Below are 23,088 nucleotides of genomic sequence, written 5' to 3'. Positions count from 1 at the left end.
TACAACGGTTATAATAATCGATTTAGAGACAATTATATTTTTCTATGCAAATTATTATAATTTTTTGTCTTTTTTCGACTTATTAATTAAAATTCTTCATCTAGTTAATTATTTTGAATAATTTTAACGAACTTCTTTTAAAATTCAATTATTTAAAATACTTTGAAGTTATTTATTTAAAATTCAAATATAATTTGCATAAATCAGATTTGAAAATATTTTTAAAAAAAAAGTAAATTTCAAATTTTTTTATAAATCTCAAAAATTTTGAAATTCTTGCAAATTTGTCGCGGTTTAATTTTCAAATATTATCGAAATAAAATTTCTTGATAAATTACTATTGAAATTATTCTTATTAAGGAATTAGTAAAATTTATTTTTAATATTAACAATGGTTTATAGAAATAAAAAATTTTTAAAATCTACTTTTTTGACTTTGCTTCTAATGTGTAAATAGACTAAAACGACTTTTTTGCGCCTTGAAGTCGATTCAAGGTCTGAAAATTCTATTTTCCTGATAAAAAAAATTTTTTTTTTCAATCGTTGATCATAAACGTTGTGAATTTCATCGACATTTGATTTCTATATTATTTTAATGATATCGAATTAAAAAATCAAGGAATATTTTAAATTTACTATTCTTTTCCTTAAAATAATTATAGAAATTGTTACCGTAAACATTTTTTGCTGTTAAATCTTTTATAATTCCATTTAAGAGCAATGTCAACAATTCCAGAATATTTAATGAAATCGACAGAAACAATATTCGCCGAGTGTTGCCACAAATTATTGTACCATCGTGTGATATTTGGATTAACTTCTTCAGTCATACGTCGAAGACCTCCAAAAATATTTCTGACGATATATGAAGGATTTGGAGTCATTTGTGCCATAGCTGATCGTGGCTGATATGTTATTGAACTGCAAAAGTAGAAATTTCAATAAATAAATAAATAAATTGCTAATTATTAATTAATTATAATTAATAATGAATGAAAATAGTTTAAAAAATTTTTTTTTTTAATTTTTTCATTACCTTAATGCTTTTTTTTCAATTTTTGCCAAATATTGATACAATTTATCAATAGATTGAACATTGCCCCATTGTTGTCTAACACTTGGCCATAAGATATTGTGTTTTAAAATAAAATTAAAACGATCGTAACAAATTATAAGGTTCATTTTGTGTGACCAAATGTTATTTAAAGTTTGATACCAGCCCAAATATGGAATTGCATATTTTTCAAATTCAGCTTGTAAAAATTGTATCAATCTGTCATGAGCTGTTGGATCTTCATTAAATTCTATAAAACAATAATTTCACAATTATTATTTATACATGAAGTATAATCAAATGGGAAAAAATGTCTTTTTTCTTGTAATTATTTTTTTTCTCTTAAATATCAAAATAAATTTTCGATTTGGTAATATTAAAAAAAAAAATTTTTTACCAAAAAAAAAATGAAACTTAAAAATAAATTTGACTTTTTCGGGGTGAAAGGTACAAAGTTTTTTTCTTTTTTTTTTTTTAATCGAAAGCTGAGGTTTTTTCCTACAAAAATATATATAGTTGAAAAAATGGGACTAAATGAAAAATAATATTTTTACCAAAAATTAACATCTTAATTGCCAATTAAGAAAAAACAACTTTTAAGTATTATAACTTTTTATCTAATTGGAATATTTAATTTTTTTTCTCTTTTGACTTGAACGAGTTTTCATCAGATTGAAAAATTAAAAAATTTTCAAAAATATAACAAAAAACGGCCATTTTATCGAAAAAAAAAAAAAATTGAAACAAAAAAGTAGGCGAGGTATTATAATATTATTATTTTATTATTTAATAAAATGTGCGAAATTACCTGAAGAAAATTCTTGAACATCGAAGATAACTAATTCGTTTGTATTATTGAGAAAAGTTTTTACATCATTAATTATTGTTTGCAATGGAACTGTATCCAATCCATGACAACCCCACCATTTAATTTTCTCTTTTGGTCGATAGCAAACCCGAATATCCAAATATCGTGTTCCATATATTAATTGGCCAAGAACATCTTCGTCCTGGAAAAAAAAATTGTCCTTAATTTTTTGTTTTTGAAAAAATTTTCATCTTAAAGTCATATAATTGTTGTGATTTTACATATATGTAAATATTCTCCGCAGATTTTTTCACAAAATACTTGATAAATTGATCTAAAATTTTGTATAGACAACTCAAAAATAGTATTGTCTGAGAAGAAAGAAAAAAAAATTATTATTTTACAAAAAGATGTATTAAGTTTATGCAAATTTTTTTATTATTGAATTTATTTGAAAATTTTTCTTTTTAGCATATTTTCCACGACATGAAAATACTTTTATAAAATCTTATATTTATTTTCTTTCCGTACATTATTATGTATTTTATCCATTATTTTATATCTAATTAATAAAATTAAAAATAATAAATTTAGTCATTCTGAACTGTGTGTTTTTATTTCAAATATTTTCTATTAGTTAAAAAAATTTTGCAAATACATTTTCTACATAAAGATATTATTTTACAGAAAATATTACTTTTTTGCAAAATTATTTTTATTTTGTTTTCTGAAAAAACATGTATAGAAAAATAATTCCTACAAACTCTATTATTATTTTTAAAATTAGTTGTCAGCGACATTGTTCAAAATATAATATGTAATGACTCTTATTATTTTTTTTTTATTTAAAGATTACCTCATGATTATTGCATAGTTTCAATTTAATTTACCATTTTCCTGTGAAGTGCACAATAATAAATTATCGTTTGCATCTGTCATATCTCTCTCTCTCTCTCTTTTTCATAATCAATATTTGTTATATTTTCGAAACGATTTAAAGTTAGGCAATAACATTGTTAATGAAAGATATTTTTACATTTTGTTTACTTATTGTCTTATTTCATTGATAAAAATTATTATAAATGTGAAAAAAAATAATTTTTGAAAAAATTAAGAAATATTTAAAAAAAAAAATATTAAATTTTAACGAATTTAATTTTCAACTGTTTATATTTTTTTTTTTTTGGAAATTTTTACCTGCGTTATAATGTATTTATTGTAGAAAAAATCTTGAATTAATGAAGGTGATGTTTCATAAGCGGCAGAATTGTGTGTTCCTGGTAAAAAAATTTCACTCATTTTATGATTTCCCAAAATACACTTCATGTCTGCCATCCATGTTGGTTCAGTTTTTAAACAATTTTCCTTTATAATCAAATTGGATCGCAACCAAGCCACGTGATATTCTGGTAAGAAAGAAAATAATTTTTATTATATTGTTACAATTAGAAGTAAATTAATTAAATTTTTGAAAAATAATTAATAATGAGTGACTTTAAGTGAAATGGTAAATAATTTTTAATAACAATAATTAATAATTATTATTATTTATATAATAAAAATAAAATTTTAATAAAAAAAAATAAAATAAAAAATTTTAATAAATAAATAAAACGTTGCAGTACAGAAGGAAGAATAAAAATATATTTTAATTATTATTAACTAAAAGTGGAAAATTTGTAATTATCAAAGTCCATATGCTTACTTAAACATTGTTTAGTGAAATTGAGTTTTGCAGATGGAATAAAATCAGCTTCCACTCCAGTTTTTGCTAATCCAAATGGTACGTTTGGTTCTACAATGAAAATTGGTTTTAAATTATCTCGTGGTTTTTCAGTGTATAATCCAAGTTTGTCTCCTCGATGATATTTTTTAAGATTCCAATAAAGTGCAATTTCTCGTTTTGTACTCATGTTAATCCTTGGAGAAATAAATATACCAAAGTAAGAATCTTCAAATTCTGCAAAATTATTTATTTTAATAATTCAATAATTCCCTTCTTGTAACAAACAATATATATATTAAATAATAAGAAAATAATAATAAAAAAAATATCTTAATTTTAAATTAAAAAAAAAAAACAAATACTCACCATCTGTAAGATTTTTCTCATCAGAATAAACAGTGAAAAAATGATGTGCAAGACTATATATAAAAATAACAAAAATAGTTAATCTATTCATTTTTGAATAATTTATTGAATAATAATATCATATATCATCAATGTGCAATAACGAAATGAAAAAGTTGGTTCTCAAGATAATGATTTATATAATGCTAAAGATTCTTATCTTATTGTAAATTATAATTTTTGTAAATTGTTTACATATTTTATTGTTAAGAAAAAGAATTAAAATTAATTAAATTTCAATTGTGAATTATATTCTAAACAAAAAATTCTTTTCTAATATAATTTACTCTTTATTATTTTTTTGAATTAATTATTTTATTAACATAACAAATTTACACTTGAATAATTTTCAATGTTAGCAAATTATTACAGATATATATAAATGAATGAGAGATAAAAGAAATATTTATGAAAGAAAATTATTAAAACTTAATCTAAACTCTTTTTTTTTTAATATATTAGAAAACAAAAAGGAATTTTTACAATCAAAGAAAAAAAAAGATTTTTTTTATTCATTAATATTCATGAATATTCCCCATACATATGGGAATTTTTGTGGTATCGAATTAAAATATAATCGTAATTTATTGAATGATGTTAAAAATATTTTCATAAAAAAAAAAAATTGTAAACAATTATTATTAATTAAACAAAAATATATTAAATTAAAAAAACATTATTTATCCAAATATTTATCAATAATTCAAGGATTCCCTAAATATTTTAGAAAATAATTTCCTTTTGACACTACAAAAATAATTTTGTTTGAATAAATAAAAAAAAAAAAAAATATTTCTTAAAAAATTCAACTATTAAAAATATTTTACATAATTTTTTTTAAAATTCTGATATTTACAAATTATTAATTATTCTCAGATTATATTTTTAATTTTTTTTTTTTTGCAAAAAAAGGCAATGTAGAGCAAAAATTTAAAATATAATAAAAAAAAATTTTAATCGAAATTCTATGAAATCAAAATTTATTTAAATAGAAATTCTTCCATGTGAAAATTCAGTTCATTATAAAATCCATGATAAAATCTATTTTAAAAAATTCAGCTAAATAAAAATTCGATAATTTTTACTTCGACAACCACCAAAATTCTAACATAGGTCTATAATATGTGAAGAATATTCATTGAATAAATAAAATTTATCGATTAGGTAAAAAATGAAACAACAATTATTTATATTCGTTATTTTTCCCTTTATTAAAAAACTGAAAAAACGAAAACTTTTTGTGAAAGTAACAAACTTTTGGCTTATATGACTAGTTTTAATACTCAGCGGCTACTAAATTTACAGGACAATGGACGTTTCTGCACAAGATACTTAATGACTGTTTCAAAATTTTTCCATATTATGAAATTATTGTAATAGATATATATATAAACACCTTTAAATCACAAATTTTCTTATCTATTTTAATTATATGTTTAGTATTCAAATCAACAGTACCGTTAATTTCGGTATTTTTTCAATTACAAATTCAATTTCATTTTTTTTTTTTTTGAAACAAAAACAACGTGTAAATTTATTTTTTTTTTAAATTGTATTTGTAATTTTAATAAAAATAATTTTCAGTTAAAGAGAGAAAATTTCAGACATCCTAAGCGAAAATAGACATCAATATTAAAAAAATTAACAATCATTATTTAAATTAATGAAAAAAGTATCAAAATATTTCAATAATGGTAAATTTCTTAAATTCTAATTCCCAAATACAAATTATATATAATAAAAATTTTTTCGTTGTTTAGAATATGTTTTTTTTTTCGTCAAAAACTAATTATTATCTAATTAATTAAATAATTAATTAATTGTTTGTTAAGTATAATATTGATTCTAAATATGAATCAAGTGACAACAGATAGATGAAATTATATTCAGGAATTTTTTTGTTTTTTTTTTACAGCAATCCTTTTTTTTTTGTTATCTCTTTCTGTTTCACATTCTTTACGAACGGACGTAAAAACAAATAATTTAAAAACTTAAAAATTATAGATGTACAATATATTCATAGTCTCTGTCTTGGAAGACACGGTGTATGGCAGGATTTTAAATTAGGAATAAATAATACGGCATTAAGCCAGGTCTTGAATTATTATGTCTTTCCATTTTCTTTGTTCTTACATAAATATTGTTTTCATCAATTTATTTATCATTTTATTGTAATGTAAATATTTGCAAATTGAAAGACCTGTCAAATGCCACTTGGGTAACCCATTCGTGACCAGTTTATTTAAATTATTATTTAAGTAAAAAAAAAAACAGGAGAGTTGGAAAATAAAATTTTTTAAATTTAGAGAAATTAAAAATAATTTTTTGAAGACAATTTTTTTACAACTCGAGAAAAATTTTCTTTAAAAAATTGTATTCAAATAAATTGTATTACAAATTCATGGGAAAAAATTTTCTCTATTAAATAATTAAAAAAATATATATTTTTTTAATGTATAGATTTTTTTATACTGTTAAAATAAAAGCAAGTTGATAATTTTTTTTTAAAATACCTGCTAATAATTTGATAAACTCCTGTAATTTTTTTTTTTTTTAAAGAGTAAACTGAAAATTATAACATACCCAGCTAAAACATTTAAGACGAAACGTTAAAACTTAATTACAATAAATATAAACATTATTACGAACAAAAAAAATTATCTTACAATTTACTCGTTCGAAATATACAATAAATCGCTTAAATATCAGTCCTCGATATGTGATTGCAAGTTTGTCGCACTGCAAGTATTCAGTCACGTACAATTATAATGTATCATATTTATAAATATTTAATTAAAATTCCAGATCCAAACAAAAAAAAATAAATAAATTGGATCAATATTTATAAGAAAATTTTTTTCGAGAATTTTCTACTCAAATATCAATTTATTTGAAATTTGAAATTTAATTAAATTAAAATTTTCATTTTTTTTTCAACGGTTTCTTTTATTTTTATTGTAAAATTCTCGAAAAACATTTTTTTATTAACGTCAGTGCCTTTTGCCTGGTGTATGTAATAAAATAACATTCAAAGTTATTTTAAACTTTTTATAAATGATAAATAAAAATTAAATACAGTTGCAATACTTCAAATGTATCGAAAATGATTAAATTTTTTTTTTTTTTTTTTTTAATGGAAAATACTGTGTAACTATATTTGTGGGGAAAAAAAATGTACAGTCAATGAAAATTAATTATATTTTGACAATTCAAAATATATCTAATAATTCAAAATACATTAAATTAAAAAACGTTAATTAATTAATTCTCATAAACTAGTTAAATATTTATCGTAATTCTAAAAAAAAAAAAACAATTACAGACTAATAAGGATTCAGTCTCTGTTTGGTCGCTATATATACGATTTTTTTTTACCTTTTGTTCAATTATCCGTTTTTTTTTTTTTTTATTTTCGCGTCGGTTTTCTTTTATAGGATTTGCGGAAACGCAGTGGTCGACTCAATTGTACTACATATAATTATTATTAGTAGCTTAACAAAAGATATTCGTAGAATTGGAACATGTGTCCGGATGTTGGCGATTTCAACTTTCTTGGAAATTTTGCAAGTTTCCGCATTTAATCCTCTAACAACCAGGCAAAAAGTCATGCTTCAGATGACAAGATATGGCAACAATTATTAGCGAGACATTTATTTTTTTTTCACAAATTAAATCAAAATTTAATTTCAAACAATATTTACTTTTCATATTGTTAATATTGTAAATGATAATAATTTTCGCTACAAATTTTTTATGAGAGCAATTTTTTTTATAAAAAGAATTTTATGAAAAGAATTTTTTTTTTATAAAACAAATATTTATTTATTTATTTATCAATTAAACGGGCAATGCAAAAATATAGTTATAAAAAAAAATTTTTTTAAAAGAAATAAGTTTATAAACAAAATTCTATTCATAAATATATTTTTTTTTATAAATGTAGTATTTCTTTTTTATAAAAAAATTCTTTTTTTTTATTTATTTATTTCAAAATAAACGGGACAAGTCCTTTCGTACAAAAGTATGAATAGTTTTTGTAAAAAAAAATTCTTTTCATAAAAAATTGTCTTTTTAACATTCTTTTAGTAAACATATAATTTTTATAATGAAAAAAATTCCTATATAAAAAAATATGTCTTACCAAAATAATGATAAATTTAAAAGATTAATAATAATTTTCAACTAGAAAAATATTTTTCATAAAAATTAAATTTTACATTTGGAATAATTTTTTATTGCCAAATCTTGTCTTCAAAATTTGAAAAAAAAAATGTAAAAGACTTGTTTTTACATTTTTTTTTCATTTTTAAATTCGTTTGAAAAAAATGTGGATTTTACGAATTTCTTTAAAAATTTGATTTGAAAGTTTTACAAGGAAATTTCAAACATTTCCAATAAATGTAGGAATAGAAATACATTTATTATATATACGTGTAAAATTGACGTGACACAGCAAAATTTGTGGCATGTATTTAGAGTCCGCAATCACGCAACGTATAATTTACACATACGTGTACATATTTTTATACATTTTTTTTTTTTGTTTTGTTTTGTTTTCTTTCACATTCATTTGAATTTTTAGTATTAGCTTAGATTGAAGGTATAAAGCGACTTCACACCACAAGGCACTAAAGCGGCCATGTTAAAATATTACATTTTTCTTAAAAATTAATTCTATTTACGCTTCAATAATTTACAATTATTTATTACTATTTTTTTGTCTCCCAAAATTGTGATAATTGTGATATTTATATATAAAGGTCCAATAACTTCGAAGAAACATTTTTCATTAGCAGAACTTTGTCCATATTTAAATAAAGAGAAGGAAAAAAAAAATTGTACAATAATTTTTTTGAATAAACAAATAATCCAAATGTTTTCTTTTATTTTCAATTAAAAATAAAAGAAATTTTTTTTTTTATTTTTTGGAAAATTAAAAAAAAAATTTTTTTTTAATACTAGTTTCATTTTTGTTGCGTCTTTCGTTTATTAATTTATATATTTCTACAACTATATTTCTATATGTAAATAAAATTTTAATTACATTCTAATGGAAATATTTTAATAAAATTAAAAAATAATTTTGTGAATTTTTTAATTTCTGAGAAAGGATCTGTGCAATTTTCGTTGTTTTAGGGTGTTAATTTATTTTTCAACATTATTTAGGGAGCAAAAATTATGCTGTGTTATTAAAATTTAGAAACAAATATTTTATTATTAGTTAAAAAAAATTTTGTAATTTAACATAAAATTTTGGAAAAATTGCAATATCAAATTCTATCATAATTTTCATATTTTATTCATTGATAACTTTTTAGAATGTTTTTTTTTCATGATTCTGAACAATTTAAAAGATTGAAATTTTTTTTTGATTTTTTCAAAAAAAAGCAATTTTTGAAAAAATTGATTTAATACTTTTAAATTAGTCGAAATTCATTAAATTTTAATCAATTTTTAATTATTTGAACTTCTTTCAGAATTTTGAATATTTTTCATCGACAATTTTATTTTTCTCTTTTTTATAATTTTCAACAATCAATCGTATGAATATTAAAAAATTTTAATTTTTTCAAAAAATAAAATTTCTAAAGAATTAAAAAAATGTTTAAAACAATCAAACATTTTTTTTTCTTCAATTATTTACAATGGAAAATAATTCCATGTTCAAAAAGTTGAAAAAAAATTGACAAATTTTAATTACTTTAATACATATTTAAAATTGAACTTTTTCCAAAAATTTTATTTTTTTTTTCATCGAAAATTTTTGTTACACTTTTTTTTTATGATTTTGAATAATCAATCGTAAAGATTTTAAAAAATTTTAATTTGTTCAAAAAATAAAAATTCTAAAATGGTTTTTAATAACGTAAAACATTTTTGAATTCGAAATAATGCTGGAAAAAAATAGTCGTCCTCTAAACAATGAAAATTTGAATCGGTTAAAATTTCACTCCTTTTTAGTTGAAAAAATTGAAAAGAAATTTGATAAAAATTGAGTTAATAAGCAATTTTTTTTTTTGGATTATTTGTCAAATTTCATCTTAAATATAAACATATAGTTATTATAACGCTAAGCATAATTAATATATCGATAATTTTGAATAATTGTATATACTTAACGAACATTAAAAAGACATGCAAATGAAAAATGAAAATTTTAATTATCGCAAAAGCGCATTTAATATATATATATATATATATTTCGGTAAAAAATCAAACAAGTTTAAATTAATTTATAAATTAAAAGGCCATATTTAGGACCTTCTACTGATTTTCCATCATTCTATATATATATATTTATGCGGTTTAATTAATTTCTTAGAAAATTACAAATAATTAATGTGCACATGCGATACAGTAGAAATACATTTGAAATAAAAAGGCATTTACTTTATAATTATATATACATAGCGAATAAATATTTCTGAAGACGGAAATTTAATTATAAATTTCTAATCAATTTGGTTTACTGATCATATTTCAATTAAATTTCAAAAAAAAAAGAATTTAATTGAATTCTGATGGACTAAATTGTGTGTTTTCTGTCAAATAGTTATTTACTGTTTACAAATATTACACTATATTATAAATTACAGTAAAATCTTTTTTTTTCACATCAGGTAAATTTTCATTTATTTTGGCACACAAGATTAAACATTTTTTTTTTTCAGAAGCAGATGAAAAATATTAATTTTATTGTAATTAGCAAAAAAAAAAATGATAATCAGACTAGTTGGATAATTAAATCATAATACTTTTAATCTTTAATAATGTAGTTGAAAGTATTAAGCGCAAGTGACACATTTTTATTTGACAAATTTTCGATGTTAATTTTTTTTAAATTAATTAATTAATTTAAATTTTGATAAATTTGTCAAATAATCGTGTGTTTCGTTTGTCACTGCTTTTCTGTTTTTTTTTTTTATTTTGACAAGAAATGTAACTTTTTAAAATAATTTTAATCTACACACTAACTTTTTTTTAATAATCATTAAATATATTTCTTATTATATTTATATTATTATTAAAATTAGTTATTTATGTCATTTCAGCAGCACAACTGCGGAGATTCGACTCTTAAAAAATGAGTACTTTACCACGTTCGCGGGAAAATTGACTAATAATTGTTGTGTATGTTTTTATTTTTGTGGTTTGGTACAGCAATCAATGTTCAAAATGAACTACTCTTAAAATTGCGCTTCCTCATTTGTTATCGATTTAAAGCAACTATACATTCTTTTTTTAATTATTTAAATATTTTATTTATTTATATATATATTGATGAATGAAATAAATTAATTATAGATTTTTGCGGCAATAACCCCGCTACCAAGTATATACATATATATATACCTTTCACCAATCGTACCTGACATTCCGAGGCGAGAAAAAAAAAATTAAAAAAAAGAAAGTGTTGGGGACAAGGAACTGTTTCTAGTGTAATATCCGCTCTTACGGTGATTTCGTTTTTTTTCTTCTTCTATATATATATATATATATACTTATTTATATAAAATTCACATACGCGCAAAATAGAGGAATGATTCAAATTTCTTTTAATTCCGTATTTTTTTATTGATTTAAAAATATTTTTAAAAATATTTTTCATATATTTTTCTCTTTATTTTACATTGGTAAAATTTATTATATTTATGATCAACGATTGAAAAAACAAATTTTTTTTTTAATAATTTTTTTTTCATGTGGAAAATAATATTTTTTTTGCCTAAAAATTATTTTCTATTAAAAATATTGTTGATCGAGGAACGTTGAAAAACATTTTTTTTTTTTTTTTTTTTTTTTTTGACAAAAAATTGTAAATAATTTGTATAAAAGAATATATATATATTTTTTTTAAATCTAAATTCTTGATGAAAAAAATTTAAATTTTACCGATGTTTTTTTTTTAATAATTTATATACATTCGTTGTAATTATTTATACAAATTTTCTATACTCAAATTTTTAATTTCATACTTTTTCCTTCAAATATTCAATTATTATAACTAATTTGAAATAATTTTTATTTTTTTTCTCTTCTTTTTTCAATTAAATTTGTTTTCCTTCTAATCAATTTTTTAAAAAGAAATGTATAATTTTTGAAACGATTTTTAAAACTTCTCAGAAATATGATTCGACGATTCTTTTAATTATGTTTTTAACAAATAATTAAAAAAGAAAAATATTGATTTTAAACAGAAATTAAAGAATTATAAATTATTGATATGTTTAAAATAAAAATTTCAAAACATAATTATCCTTTTTGATTCTTATTGATTTTCTTTGAAAATTTCTTATTTCTTCGAAATCGAATTAATAAAATAATTAAATTTAATTGAAATATTGTTATTTTTCTCAATACCTCAAATTATAATCAAATATTTTTTCTTCATAATATGGAAATTTTACAAATATTTTTAAATATTCTTTTCTAAATATTGTTAAAACATTTTTTTTTATAATAAACGTTCTCATTGCTTTGTATTCGTCTCTTTTAATTTATAAGGAATTTGTTTTTTTTTTTTTTTGTTTGCCAAATAATCTCCGCGTTCGTTCGTTAAAAATTAAAATATTCCTCCCCTTTTCACGTCAGTGAAATTCACAACGTCAACTATCAACGAGTGAAAAAAAATAGATTTTCCACTTGAAAACTAACAATTAATTTTTTGCCAAAAATGTTTTCGTCAAAAAATTTTTAATCAAGAAATATGGAAATTGTAAGGGCCTTTATAAAAGGCATACAATAAAATAAATTATTATTATTATTATTATTATTATTAATCAAGAAACGATGCAAAAAATTTTTTTAATTAAAAAATTATTATAATTTGCAAATATTTTTTCTAAATCGTTGATCATAAACGTTATGAATTTAACTGACAACTCGATTGTTTTTTAATATTTTCTCTTTTTTTTGTATAATAATATAAATTACGAATAATTTAGATGGAAAAAAAATAATTCTTATAGAAAATCAAAAGTTTATATCAAGAAAAAAAACGAGTTCACCTCAAAGCAAAATAAATTAACCTACTTATAAATATAAGCCTTTGCATCAAATGTTACATTTCAATGTCAACATTATTTTCGTATACTTTAGAATTGCATGTATGTACATTCTCAAATAAGAGAGAACTTTTTTTTTTCTTTTTCTTTTTTGTCCTAATGAACATATTTTCACAGGTACACACTGTGGATTCTATAAAAAGAAACCACTTAAAATTCAGACTTTTTTTTTTGTTTTTTTGTTTTTTTTTTTTTTTTTTTAAATAGAAATGTGCTTTTGGTCCGCTGAAATAAAAAAAATAAAATAAGACATAAATAATTGGAAGCGATTTTAAGTCTATGATTCTATGCCAAGATTGGTTTTGTGATGCCTATCGCGTTGCCCTGAGTATCAATTTGTACATAAACCTTGACTACGAATCATAATAATATATATATATATATTTTTTTTTTTTTCATACACTGTAAGATTCAGTCTTTGGGAGAAAATGATTCAATGAATCTCACCGATCCAATGGTACATCCTCTAAATTTGTTACATTACCAAAATGTTGAAAACCATTTTTAAATATTCTCCCCCTACTACTCGTACTTTGATCCAATAGCGTGACATTATCCTCAAATTCTTTAATCCATCTCGCTGTTTCATTACCCCAATGAAAACGTACTGGCGCCGATGGTTGATAAACTTTTTTTATTCCAAGTTTACGTATTTCAACGCCCTCCTCGGAATGATAAAATGAATTTTCACAAAAATCTTGCGACAATAATGATTCCAATTCACCGACAATTTCCATAAATGTTGGCCTCTCACTTGGCTTCCATTTGAAACATTTTTCAATTAATTTCTTCACACTATCAGGACAATAACGTGGAATACTGAGTGTTCCCTTACGTAATACAAAATCAAGAACATCCTCATTTGAATAGCCCTGATATGGCAATTCGGCTAATGTCACAATCTCATAAAGAACAACGCCAAATGACCAAACATCAGAATCAGATGTAAATACACCATCGGATAAATTTTCAGGCGCCATCCATCTCACTGGTAATAAACCTTTTTGTCCAATTTTATAATAATCAGTTTCATAAATATCGCGCGCCATACCAAAATCGCCAACTTTACATACTAATTTTTTTGATATCATACAATTTCTCGCTGCTAAATCGCGATGAACAAATTTTTTCGATTCAAGATACGCCATTCCATCAGCAATTTCGGCTGCCATTCTTATCATTTGCGGTGTATCGGGCACTGCTGGCGTATCACGTATCCCCCTTAAATACAATTTCAAATCACCATTATGCATTAATTCCATAACAACATAAGTTGGCATTCCCACCGATATAACGCCCAATAATTTCACAATATGATATGATGAAAAATTTTTCATCACCGATGCTTCATTTAAAAATTCATTTTTCTCTCTATCATTCGCTGTTTTTGGAATTGTTTTAATAGCCACATCAACATCACCATCTAATTTACCACTACAAACCATACCAAAATTACCAAGTCCCAATTCAGGTCCAACAACAAGACGACTTCTTTCAATTTCCCATTCGTCAACAATATATTTTGTCTCCATATAATCAGGATTAACACTTGCAAATAATCTCTCTTGACTTCGTTTCTTTTGATGACTACGAAATAGTAAATAAATAAATACAGTGACGGCAAAAAATAATGCCAATGGCAATACAATTGCAATTGTCAATGAATTATTCTCCTTAAGACCAACTGACACTTGTATTGCATTAGAAAATTCACTATTACCAGCCAATGATGTTGATCTAACACGAAAATTATATCTTCCTGGACTTAAATCTTTAATTTCATAAGCACCACGTTTTTCACGATAATTTTTAATATTCACACATTCACTAACTTTTTTTGCATCTTTTACATCAATATTAATATATTCAATAATATATGAGACAATAATTCCATTTGGATTTTCCGCTGGCTCCCAATAAACAATTACTGAACTGCTATTAGCATGATTTCTCTCATGTGCACGTACATTACGAACATTATCAAAATATTTTGTACTATTCGTTCGTATTGTACTATAAACTGTTTGTGAACACATTGGCATTTCATTTTTACCAATTTCACCGCATGCCGCTATTGATATTGTATAAACGGTAAAATGTTGTAATTTTGTTAATTTATGTGAATTATTTTCAGCAGTAATATTAAAAATAAAACTATTATCATGATAACCCGATGTTAATCCCTGTTCATTTGAACGACAATAATTCTTTCTACCCGGTGACCAATGATTTATAATTGTTGCTCCCTGACAAAATATTTCAAATTTTTTTGATTGTACAATTTTTTCATTACCCTTTGAACAGCATGATGTCGATGAATCGGTAACTATTGTTTTAAACATTATTTCCGGTGACTCTTCCATTTCATCATTATCATTGTCAATTAAACCATTTTCACAATAATTTCTCTCCAATGCAAGTTCATCATTATCGGGTCTCATAAAACCAGAAATAATATAATAACCAATTGGTCCATTTGTTTCAATTGGTGGATTCCAGGTGATTAAAATTTCACTTGAACTTAATGAATTTGTGACAACATTCGTTGGTATTGATGGTACATCACTTTTTGTACGAAAATAAATAATTTTCGATTGTCCAACAACACTTGAATATTCCTTATCTTTTCTTCTTGCCGTAAATGTTTTTACATAAACGGCATATTTTGTATAGGGTTTTAAATTTGTTATTGGCTTTGAGACTATTGATTCTTTACTTGAATTAATATTTGGATTTTCTACATCCTTAATTTGCCAAGTATTATTACTACATGAATTACCCTCGTATGTGACATTATTAATGTCAGTTTCAATGTAATTTAAAAGATAACTCAATAGTAATTGATTTGCATGTGGCGTATAGCTATTCCATTGTAGTACAGCATAATCAGAACCAAGTTTACCAACAGTCATATTTATTGCAACAATTTCACAAGCAACTTTATCACCATTTGATATTGGTTGTACTTCCAAATCACTTGGCTCTGGCATTCCAAGCATTTTACTTAGATCATAAATTTTTTGTAAACATAATTTTGAATTATAATGAAAAAATAGCTTACCATTTAATATTTTGAGTTGTTGATTTTTATTAAATAAATCAGATAAATTTGGATTATCAAGAATCACAAGACTTGAATTATTAATATCGAGTATTTCGCCTTTGATGATTTTTAATTTCTTAAAAAAACCCAAATTTGTTATATGAAATGAATGTGTTATTTTTAAATAGCCAGTTATCTCTTCAATTTGACCAAAGGCAACAGCCAATTCATTCATAATATTTGGACTTCCGCTTCGTATTTGAAATTCTAATGCTCCATTCACAACTGATATGCCGCGAAATATTTGAGCATCAGATATATGATGAATAATTGCTCCACTGATGACTCTTCGACAACGTCCCTCACAATCACGACACGATGTCACCTGTAATAGAAATCGTTTTTTCTTTTTTTTTTATCTTTTCTGAATTTAGGAAAAAAAAAAAAAAAAAAAATTGAGAGTGACCAGTGAAATTTCAATCTATCGAAATTTATGCTATTTAGAAGTGATAATTTATTTCTTCACAATATTGAATATGTATTTAAAAAATATGTTATGAAAATTTAAAAAAAATATATATATTTAAATCAGTAAACAATTTTTTAAATAGAAATTGCGAAATTCTCAAAAACTTCAAATTTGAATTTCTCTTATAATACGATGCCAAAGTCCACAATGTTTATTTGTTATTTAAAATTTTTTTATTTTAAATTATTTTTTAAAGCGGGAAATTATAAAAATTTTTTATCAAAAAACATATTTTTTTTTTTATAATATTTTTGATCAATAATAATTATTTCAAAAAATATCTTTGAGACAAAAATTTATAGAAATTTTTCATTCAAAAAAATATTTTTTTAAAAATCATTGAACATAAACATTTTGAACTTCAGCATTGTAAAATTTGTTTAATCTTGAAAGACGAAATTGCAGGATTTTTTTTAGATTTAAAAGATTTCTAAAAAAAGAAGGGAAATAATTTTTTAGAATTATTTTCTCTTTTTATAGAAAGCATTACATAAAAGAATATTTTTTTTCTGATTTTATAAAATTTGACAATGCTGAAGTGGTATTTTTAGAGCTCGGATCGAATTTAGGGGAAGAAAAAAAACATTTTAGACGATTTACATTACAAGAAAAGTCAAAAAAAAGTCGATTTCTTATTTTTAATAAATACAATTAGATAATAAATATTTTACTATTATTATTATCAAATAATTGTTATTAGAAATTAAATAAATTTTATTAATTCTCTAATCTGATTTATGAAAATTATTCGAATTCAGAAGTTTAGAAAATGAATACGTAGAAAAAATTTAAAAAATAATTGAAATTTGAAAAAGCTGCAGTTAATATTAAATGTTAACTGCATTAAAATTAAGAAGTAATTGAATTTTTAGAGATATTTAAATAAATTTTTTTAAAATTTGAATCGCTGAAGATTTTTTTTATAAGCTTTTTGATAATAATAATTGAATTTTAGAGAATTTTGAATTTGAAAAATGTTTTAAAAAAAAATTAAATTTTTGAAAATGTAAATTAAATTAATTAGAAATAATTAATTTTCCGAAAAATACAAACTAATAAAATTTTTGGAAAGATTTAAAGTTAAAATTTTTAGAAATAATTGAATTTCAGGAGATTTTAATTTGAAAAATATTTGAAATAATAGAATTTTTAAAGAACTTGATTAAAATTATTGAACATAATTAATTTTGCGAAGAATTCTAGTTAATATTCATTTAATAATTCAATTTTGGATGATGTAAATTTTATACTAAAAAAGCCGTATTTTATTTAAAAAATGTTTTTTAAAAAAATCGAAAAAGTCATATTTTATTAAATTGAGTCGAAAATAGTGACAAGAATTGAAAAAAGTCGATAAATGTCGAACGTATTTTTTATTTTACCAAATTTTGTATTTCCAAACGCGGTAGGAAAAAAATTCTTACACGAAATAGGAAATTCTAGGACCCAAAAAAAAAATTCAAGAACTTTTCCATGTTTTTCAGGTAAAAATAAAATTCAAGGACTTTTCCAGTTTTTCAAGGAATTTCAGTTCGCTAGACACCCTATTTGAGACAAAAATTTGAGATGCTTCAGCATCGTCTTACAATTTTAGTTATTTTTCACTGACAATTGTTTTTTAATCTTTTTTCATGATTCTAAACAATTAATCGTAAGGATTTAAAAAAATATCAATTTTTTCAAAAAATTTTTAAAAGTTGTAAAATGGTCAAAAATTATTTTTTAAAAAAATTTTTTCTCCCAAAATATGGTTTTACGTTTCAAAAATATGTCGAAAAAAATAATTAAAATTTTACTGTTAATATTTTTAAAATTCAACTTCTTTCACAATTTTCTATTCTTTTTCATCGGAAATTTTTTTACATACTTTTTTTATAATTCTTAACAATTAATATGGATTTTTAATATTTTCGATTTTTCTTTAAATTCAAATTCTAAAATTAACAAAAATATATTTTTTTAAATTTCAATAATTCAAAATAATTTTAAACCTTAAAAAATGCCTTAACAAAAAAAAAAAAAAAAAAAAAACAGACAACGTAAATTTTGAAAGGTTAAAAATTTCACTCGTTCCTCCTCTTAAATGAGTAATTGGATAAATGTAAAAAGTATTATTGGTTCTTGTTTACAGGCCTCGAATCGACTTTCAAGGCGCAAAAAAATAATTCTATGAGAATATTATCAAAAAAAAAATTTATTTCGAGTATTTAGTTATCGAACTAGGACAAATTTTTAAAATATAATTTGAATTTCAAGTGATTTTTAATTGAAATTTTTCATAATTTCAATTTGTAAAGCAATAATAATCTCAGTGAATGCCTCAAATATTTTATTACATATTATTATTAAATTTTTAATTATTTACTATTATTACCGTCAACTGGGGGTATTAAATATTATTATATAGTTATTTCTGTAAGTTTTACAAGAAGAAATTTTTTCCTTGTCCCTGCGATTGGGATTATTCTGGTACAAAATAATGTATTAATAATTTATTATATTTTTTTATTATTAATATTAATAAGACAAAAAATAATATTATTAACAATAAATTAAAAGTCATAATAAAAACAAAGTAAATATTTTTTTGATTAGGCTATATGTAAATTTTTTACTAGATATTGTAAAAAAGTCCCTGAAAAATCATTATTATTATAGAAATTATGTAAATAAATAGAAAGTAAACCCAGATAACTAATTTTTTAACACTTACCTTATACATATTTTTACATCGAATTTGTAAAATTTAAAATTGAAGCAGATTTTTAGAAATTGTAATTTTAACAAAAAAAAATACGCTAATAACATTATAGTTACTTTGTTGTCAATATATCGCATTACAATTACAATTAAGTTTAATATTTTACGTCGGTGATTGAAAAAAAAAATATTTTATTTCACAAAATTTTTTTGTTGTAAATTGTTCATCGAGAAGTATTGCAAAAATTTCTAAATCGTTGATCATAAACGTTGTGAATATCACCGACGTAAAATTTTAATATTTTAGTGTAAAATATTTTACAAATTAAAAACTATCATGTATACCATAATATCCCCTGTTGACGGTATTAAATGCTAAATTAATAAATTTCATTTCATTCTTTAAATAATAATAAAAAAAAAAAATTATTAAATAAAATTTCTTAAATTCAAAAAATTGAATTCTTTAAAAATTTTACAAATCTGATTTTTGTAAATTAGTATTCTAATTCATATTATTCGCAAAAATTTTTAAGATAAAGGGAAAAAATTTTTTTTTTAATTTTTAACAGATTTACAAAAAGTTTTTTTTTAGGTCAATTTATCAAATGGATAAAAATTAAAAGTTTCTTACTACATACAATGAGAATTTATTACTAAATTTTAGATTATGTTTCCCCTCTATCGTTTTTTTAGAGAAAAAAATTGTATGTTTTTTTATACAAAAATATAGCCTATAGGCTATTCAAAATTAAATTTTGTACACTTGCACTGAATCACTATTAAAAATTAAATTTTTACTTTATTCAATGATTCCAAATCTTCCTTAATTAAATAATTGAAATTCTTTTCTAATATTAAATAAAAAATTTGGAATTATCTTCAAAAATTTTTAATTCTAAACAAATTTATTAAAAAATTTTTAAAATTAATAAATATATTAATTCTGAGTTAAATATTTAAAAGAATAGATAATCTCCATCTTTTAGAAAAATTAATTTATCAACTTTTGAAAACTTGCTTCTCAAATAATAAAAATATTGAAAAAAGAAAAGTTGAAATAAAATTTGTTTCGAGATTCAAACTTACATTATGCTCATCGATGTAATCCTCATAACCATCTGGACACTGCATAATACAAGATTGTTGAAATGGTCGCCACTTATGAAAATTTTCTTCATAACTTTTACGACTTTTCGATATTTGATAGCATTCGGATTTTGTAATGCACCTTCGTGACAGATATGAGTATCTGGAAAAATTATTAAACTTTTTATATTTAAAAAAAGTCAAATAAAAGATCGTTTATTTCTTTATATAAACCTTTATGATCAAAGACAAAAAGTAATTATTATTACTAATTTTAATAATAATTAATATTTGAAATATTACATTAACAAAAAAAAAATATGTAAAACCTGTTTTTTGTTCAATACTCACAAATCAGGTGGACATTTTTCAATGCATTTTCCTTTATGGCGATAATGTTTACAAACATAGCAATCACTGTCAGTTGTACCTTTACAATCACCGAGACACTGTGGATGACATTTCTCGGGTTTCTGAGTTTCTTGGCAAAGTTGCGTAGCCCAACAGTGTCCCCCAGGGCATTGAGAACAACCTGACAAATTACAAACGAGAATTAACATATTTATATATAGTGTCGATCTTCTTTTCTTTTTTTAATTACATAATACTACTCTTTTTTCTTAATTTTATAATTTTCAAAAAAAAATTCCCACTTAAATATAATTAATTAAAAAAAATACAATATAGAAATACATAAAATAAAAAATACCAAGAATAGAATACATAAAATGAGGAGCAATTTTTTTGAAATCTCATTTCAATTTTTAAATAATTTTTTTTTTAAATTATCAATATATGTTGAATTATGCATAAAAATTATGTTTTACAAGAAACAATTTTCGATTTCAGCCCTCGGATCGATTTTAAGGCACAAAAAAATTGTTTTAGTCAATTTTTTTATTTTAACAAAATTTAATTGGTTAATAAATATTTTACTTTAAATAACTAATGTTATTAGATATTAAATTCATTCTATTAATTATGTAATAAGAATAATTCTATAAAATTATTATCAAGAAAATTTATTTCGAATATTTCAGAATCGCACTAATTGTAAGAAAAATTTTCAAAATTTTATTTAAGTAAGTACAAATTTCTAAAAAAAAATTCTTAAAGTTCCATTTTTATAATTTTTTTCAATTCTAATTGAATCAATTTATTCCAATTAAAAATGTAATCATAGTTTTTAGTTTTGATGATCAAAAAAAAATTTCAGTCAATACTTAATCAAGTTTTACAGATTTTTAAATAAAATTTTTTTTGAAAAATAATAATAATTTTGAAAGAGTTAAAGTTGAAATTTTTAGAAATAATTGAATTTCAAAAGATTTTGTTAATTTTCAGACAATAATTGAATTTTACAGTTAACTAAAAATAATTCATTAAAAAATAATTGAATTTCAGGAGAATTATAATTGAAATTATTTAATTTCAAAAAATTTTAGATTGAAAATTTTAGAAATGAAAAAATGTTCCTTAAATATATTTAAATATAATAATAAAAAATATAAATCTACATAACAAAATATTGTAATAATGTTATTCAAAGATGCCACAAGAATAAATTTTTCAATTTCTCTAATATTAAAAAATTTTCCCTGACAACAAATTTTATTAAATTTAATAAATTATAATAGAAATTTCAATAATTTAAAGTTAGAAAAATTAATTCTCCTACTATATTTGTCTTTTTACTGGAAAAGTGATCACAGTATCTTTTTTTTTGAAACTAGGTAATTATTTATCGAAAATAGATAATAGAAAAAGTAATAAAAAACTTGCAAAATAATCTAATTTTTATCTATTTTTTAGATGAATTAAAAATTTTAACCAACGATTAAAGTATATTAATTACTTGAAATTGAAATTAAAATTTAAATTGAATTGAAATTTTGATTATTTCAAATTTAAATTGAATTGAAATTTTGATTATATGAAATTTCATTAAATTTAAAATAAATTTAAATTTAATTAAATAAAATGTAAATTTATTTATTTATTTAAAACATAAAAGGGGTTTCAAGTTTAAATCTATTACAATAATTTTAATCAATAAATGCCTCAACTAATTTAAATTAAGATTTATTGAAATTTGACCTAAATAATTTTTAAATCGATGAAACTAAAAAATTATTTTTCAACATTCCTGAGTTTAAATCAATATTTTTTACATTGTAAATTTAATGATTTTTTTTTTAATATTACATCCGCAAATTAATCGAATTATGAAAAATGTGAAAAAGGTAAGAAATTATCAAAATAGTTGAAAAAAGGTAAATAGACGATAACGTATAATGCCCATTATTTATATATATATTATTACATTAAATTAATATTCTTACACACAAAGTAGTTTCATATAAAGATAATAAAATAAAAAAAAAACCTTATCAAATTGCAATAAGATTAATATTATTTTAATGCAAAGAATCTTTTTTTTTTAAATAAAGTAACGGTAAATTCATATATATATATATATATATAAATAAAATAGAATGTTTCTTACACTGTTAACACTATAGCGATAGAAATTTCGAGGAATAAAATAAATATATCGAGAAATTTGATATATCTTAGATAAAAAAGATTTTCAAAGATTTGTATAACTGATTAAAAGTAACAGTCTAAATTTTTCTTTTCTGTTTTTTTTTTCTTTTTTTTTTTGCATA

The 23,088-nt window shown here is 21.4% G+C and overlaps 2 protein-coding genes across 4 annotated transcripts in view; both read right to left on the bottom strand.

Moving 5' to 3' along the window:
- Positions 1–291: 291 nt before the first annotated feature.
- On the bottom strand, positions 292–4,089 carry LOC127283555 (variant-surface-glycoprotein phospholipase C-like). The gene is made up of 6 exons (XM_051308512.1): positions 3,955–4,089; positions 3,568–3,822; positions 3,060–3,268; positions 1,863–2,064; positions 1,037–1,304; positions 292–921 (listed from the first exon to the last, which is right to left on the bottom strand). The coding sequence occupies exons 1-6, from the start codon at positions 4,043–4,045 to the stop codon at positions 669–671; spliced, it is 1,278 nt and encodes a 425-aa protein (XP_051164469.1). The 5' UTR covers positions 4,046–4,089; the 3' UTR covers positions 292–668.
- An 8,412-nt stretch (positions 4,090–12,501) lies between these two features.
- LOC127283790 (insulin-like receptor) overlaps positions 12,502–23,088 on the bottom strand; it is a 51,085-nt gene continuing 40,498 nt past the window's right edge. For all 3 annotated transcript variants that reach the window (XM_051308884.1, XM_051308885.1, XM_051308886.1), the window contains exons 5-7: positions 20,771–20,951; positions 20,420–20,582; positions 12,502–16,486 (exon numbers count right to left, since the gene is read on the bottom strand). In XM_051308884.1, the coding sequence (XP_051164841.1) occupies positions 13,502–16,486; positions 20,420–20,582; positions 20,771–20,951 (3,329 nt within the window). In that variant the 3' untranslated portion in view covers positions 12,502–13,501. The remainder of the gene's footprint in view (positions 16,487–20,419; positions 20,583–20,770; positions 20,952–23,088) is intronic.

Source organism: Leptopilina boulardi, unplaced genomic scaffold (genome assembly GCF_019393585.1).
Source record: "Leptopilina boulardi isolate dan_hultmark-lab unplaced genomic scaffold, ZJU_Lbou_2.1 LbouV2_310, whole genome shotgun sequence".
In the NCBI taxonomy this organism is placed as follows: Eukaryota; Metazoa; Arthropoda; class Insecta; order Hymenoptera; family Figitidae; genus Leptopilina; species Leptopilina boulardi.
This window is presented reverse-complemented; position numbering and strand designations above follow the sequence as displayed.

Bases quoted from the DNA above. Each gene is read 5' to 3' on its own strand.
- LOC127283555 (XM_051308512.1), bottom strand. From the start codon at position 4,045: ATGAATAGATTAACTATTTTTGTTATTTTTATATATAGTCTTGCACAT. The intron at 3,823-3,954 runs GTGAGTATTTGT...ATAATTTTGCAG, and splicing joins TGAGAAAAATCTTACAGATG to AATTTGAAGATTCTTACTTT. The intron at 922-1,036 runs GTAATGAAAAAA...CTACTTTTGCAG, and splicing joins ATTGAAAAAAAAGCATTAAG to TTCAATAACATATCAGCCAC.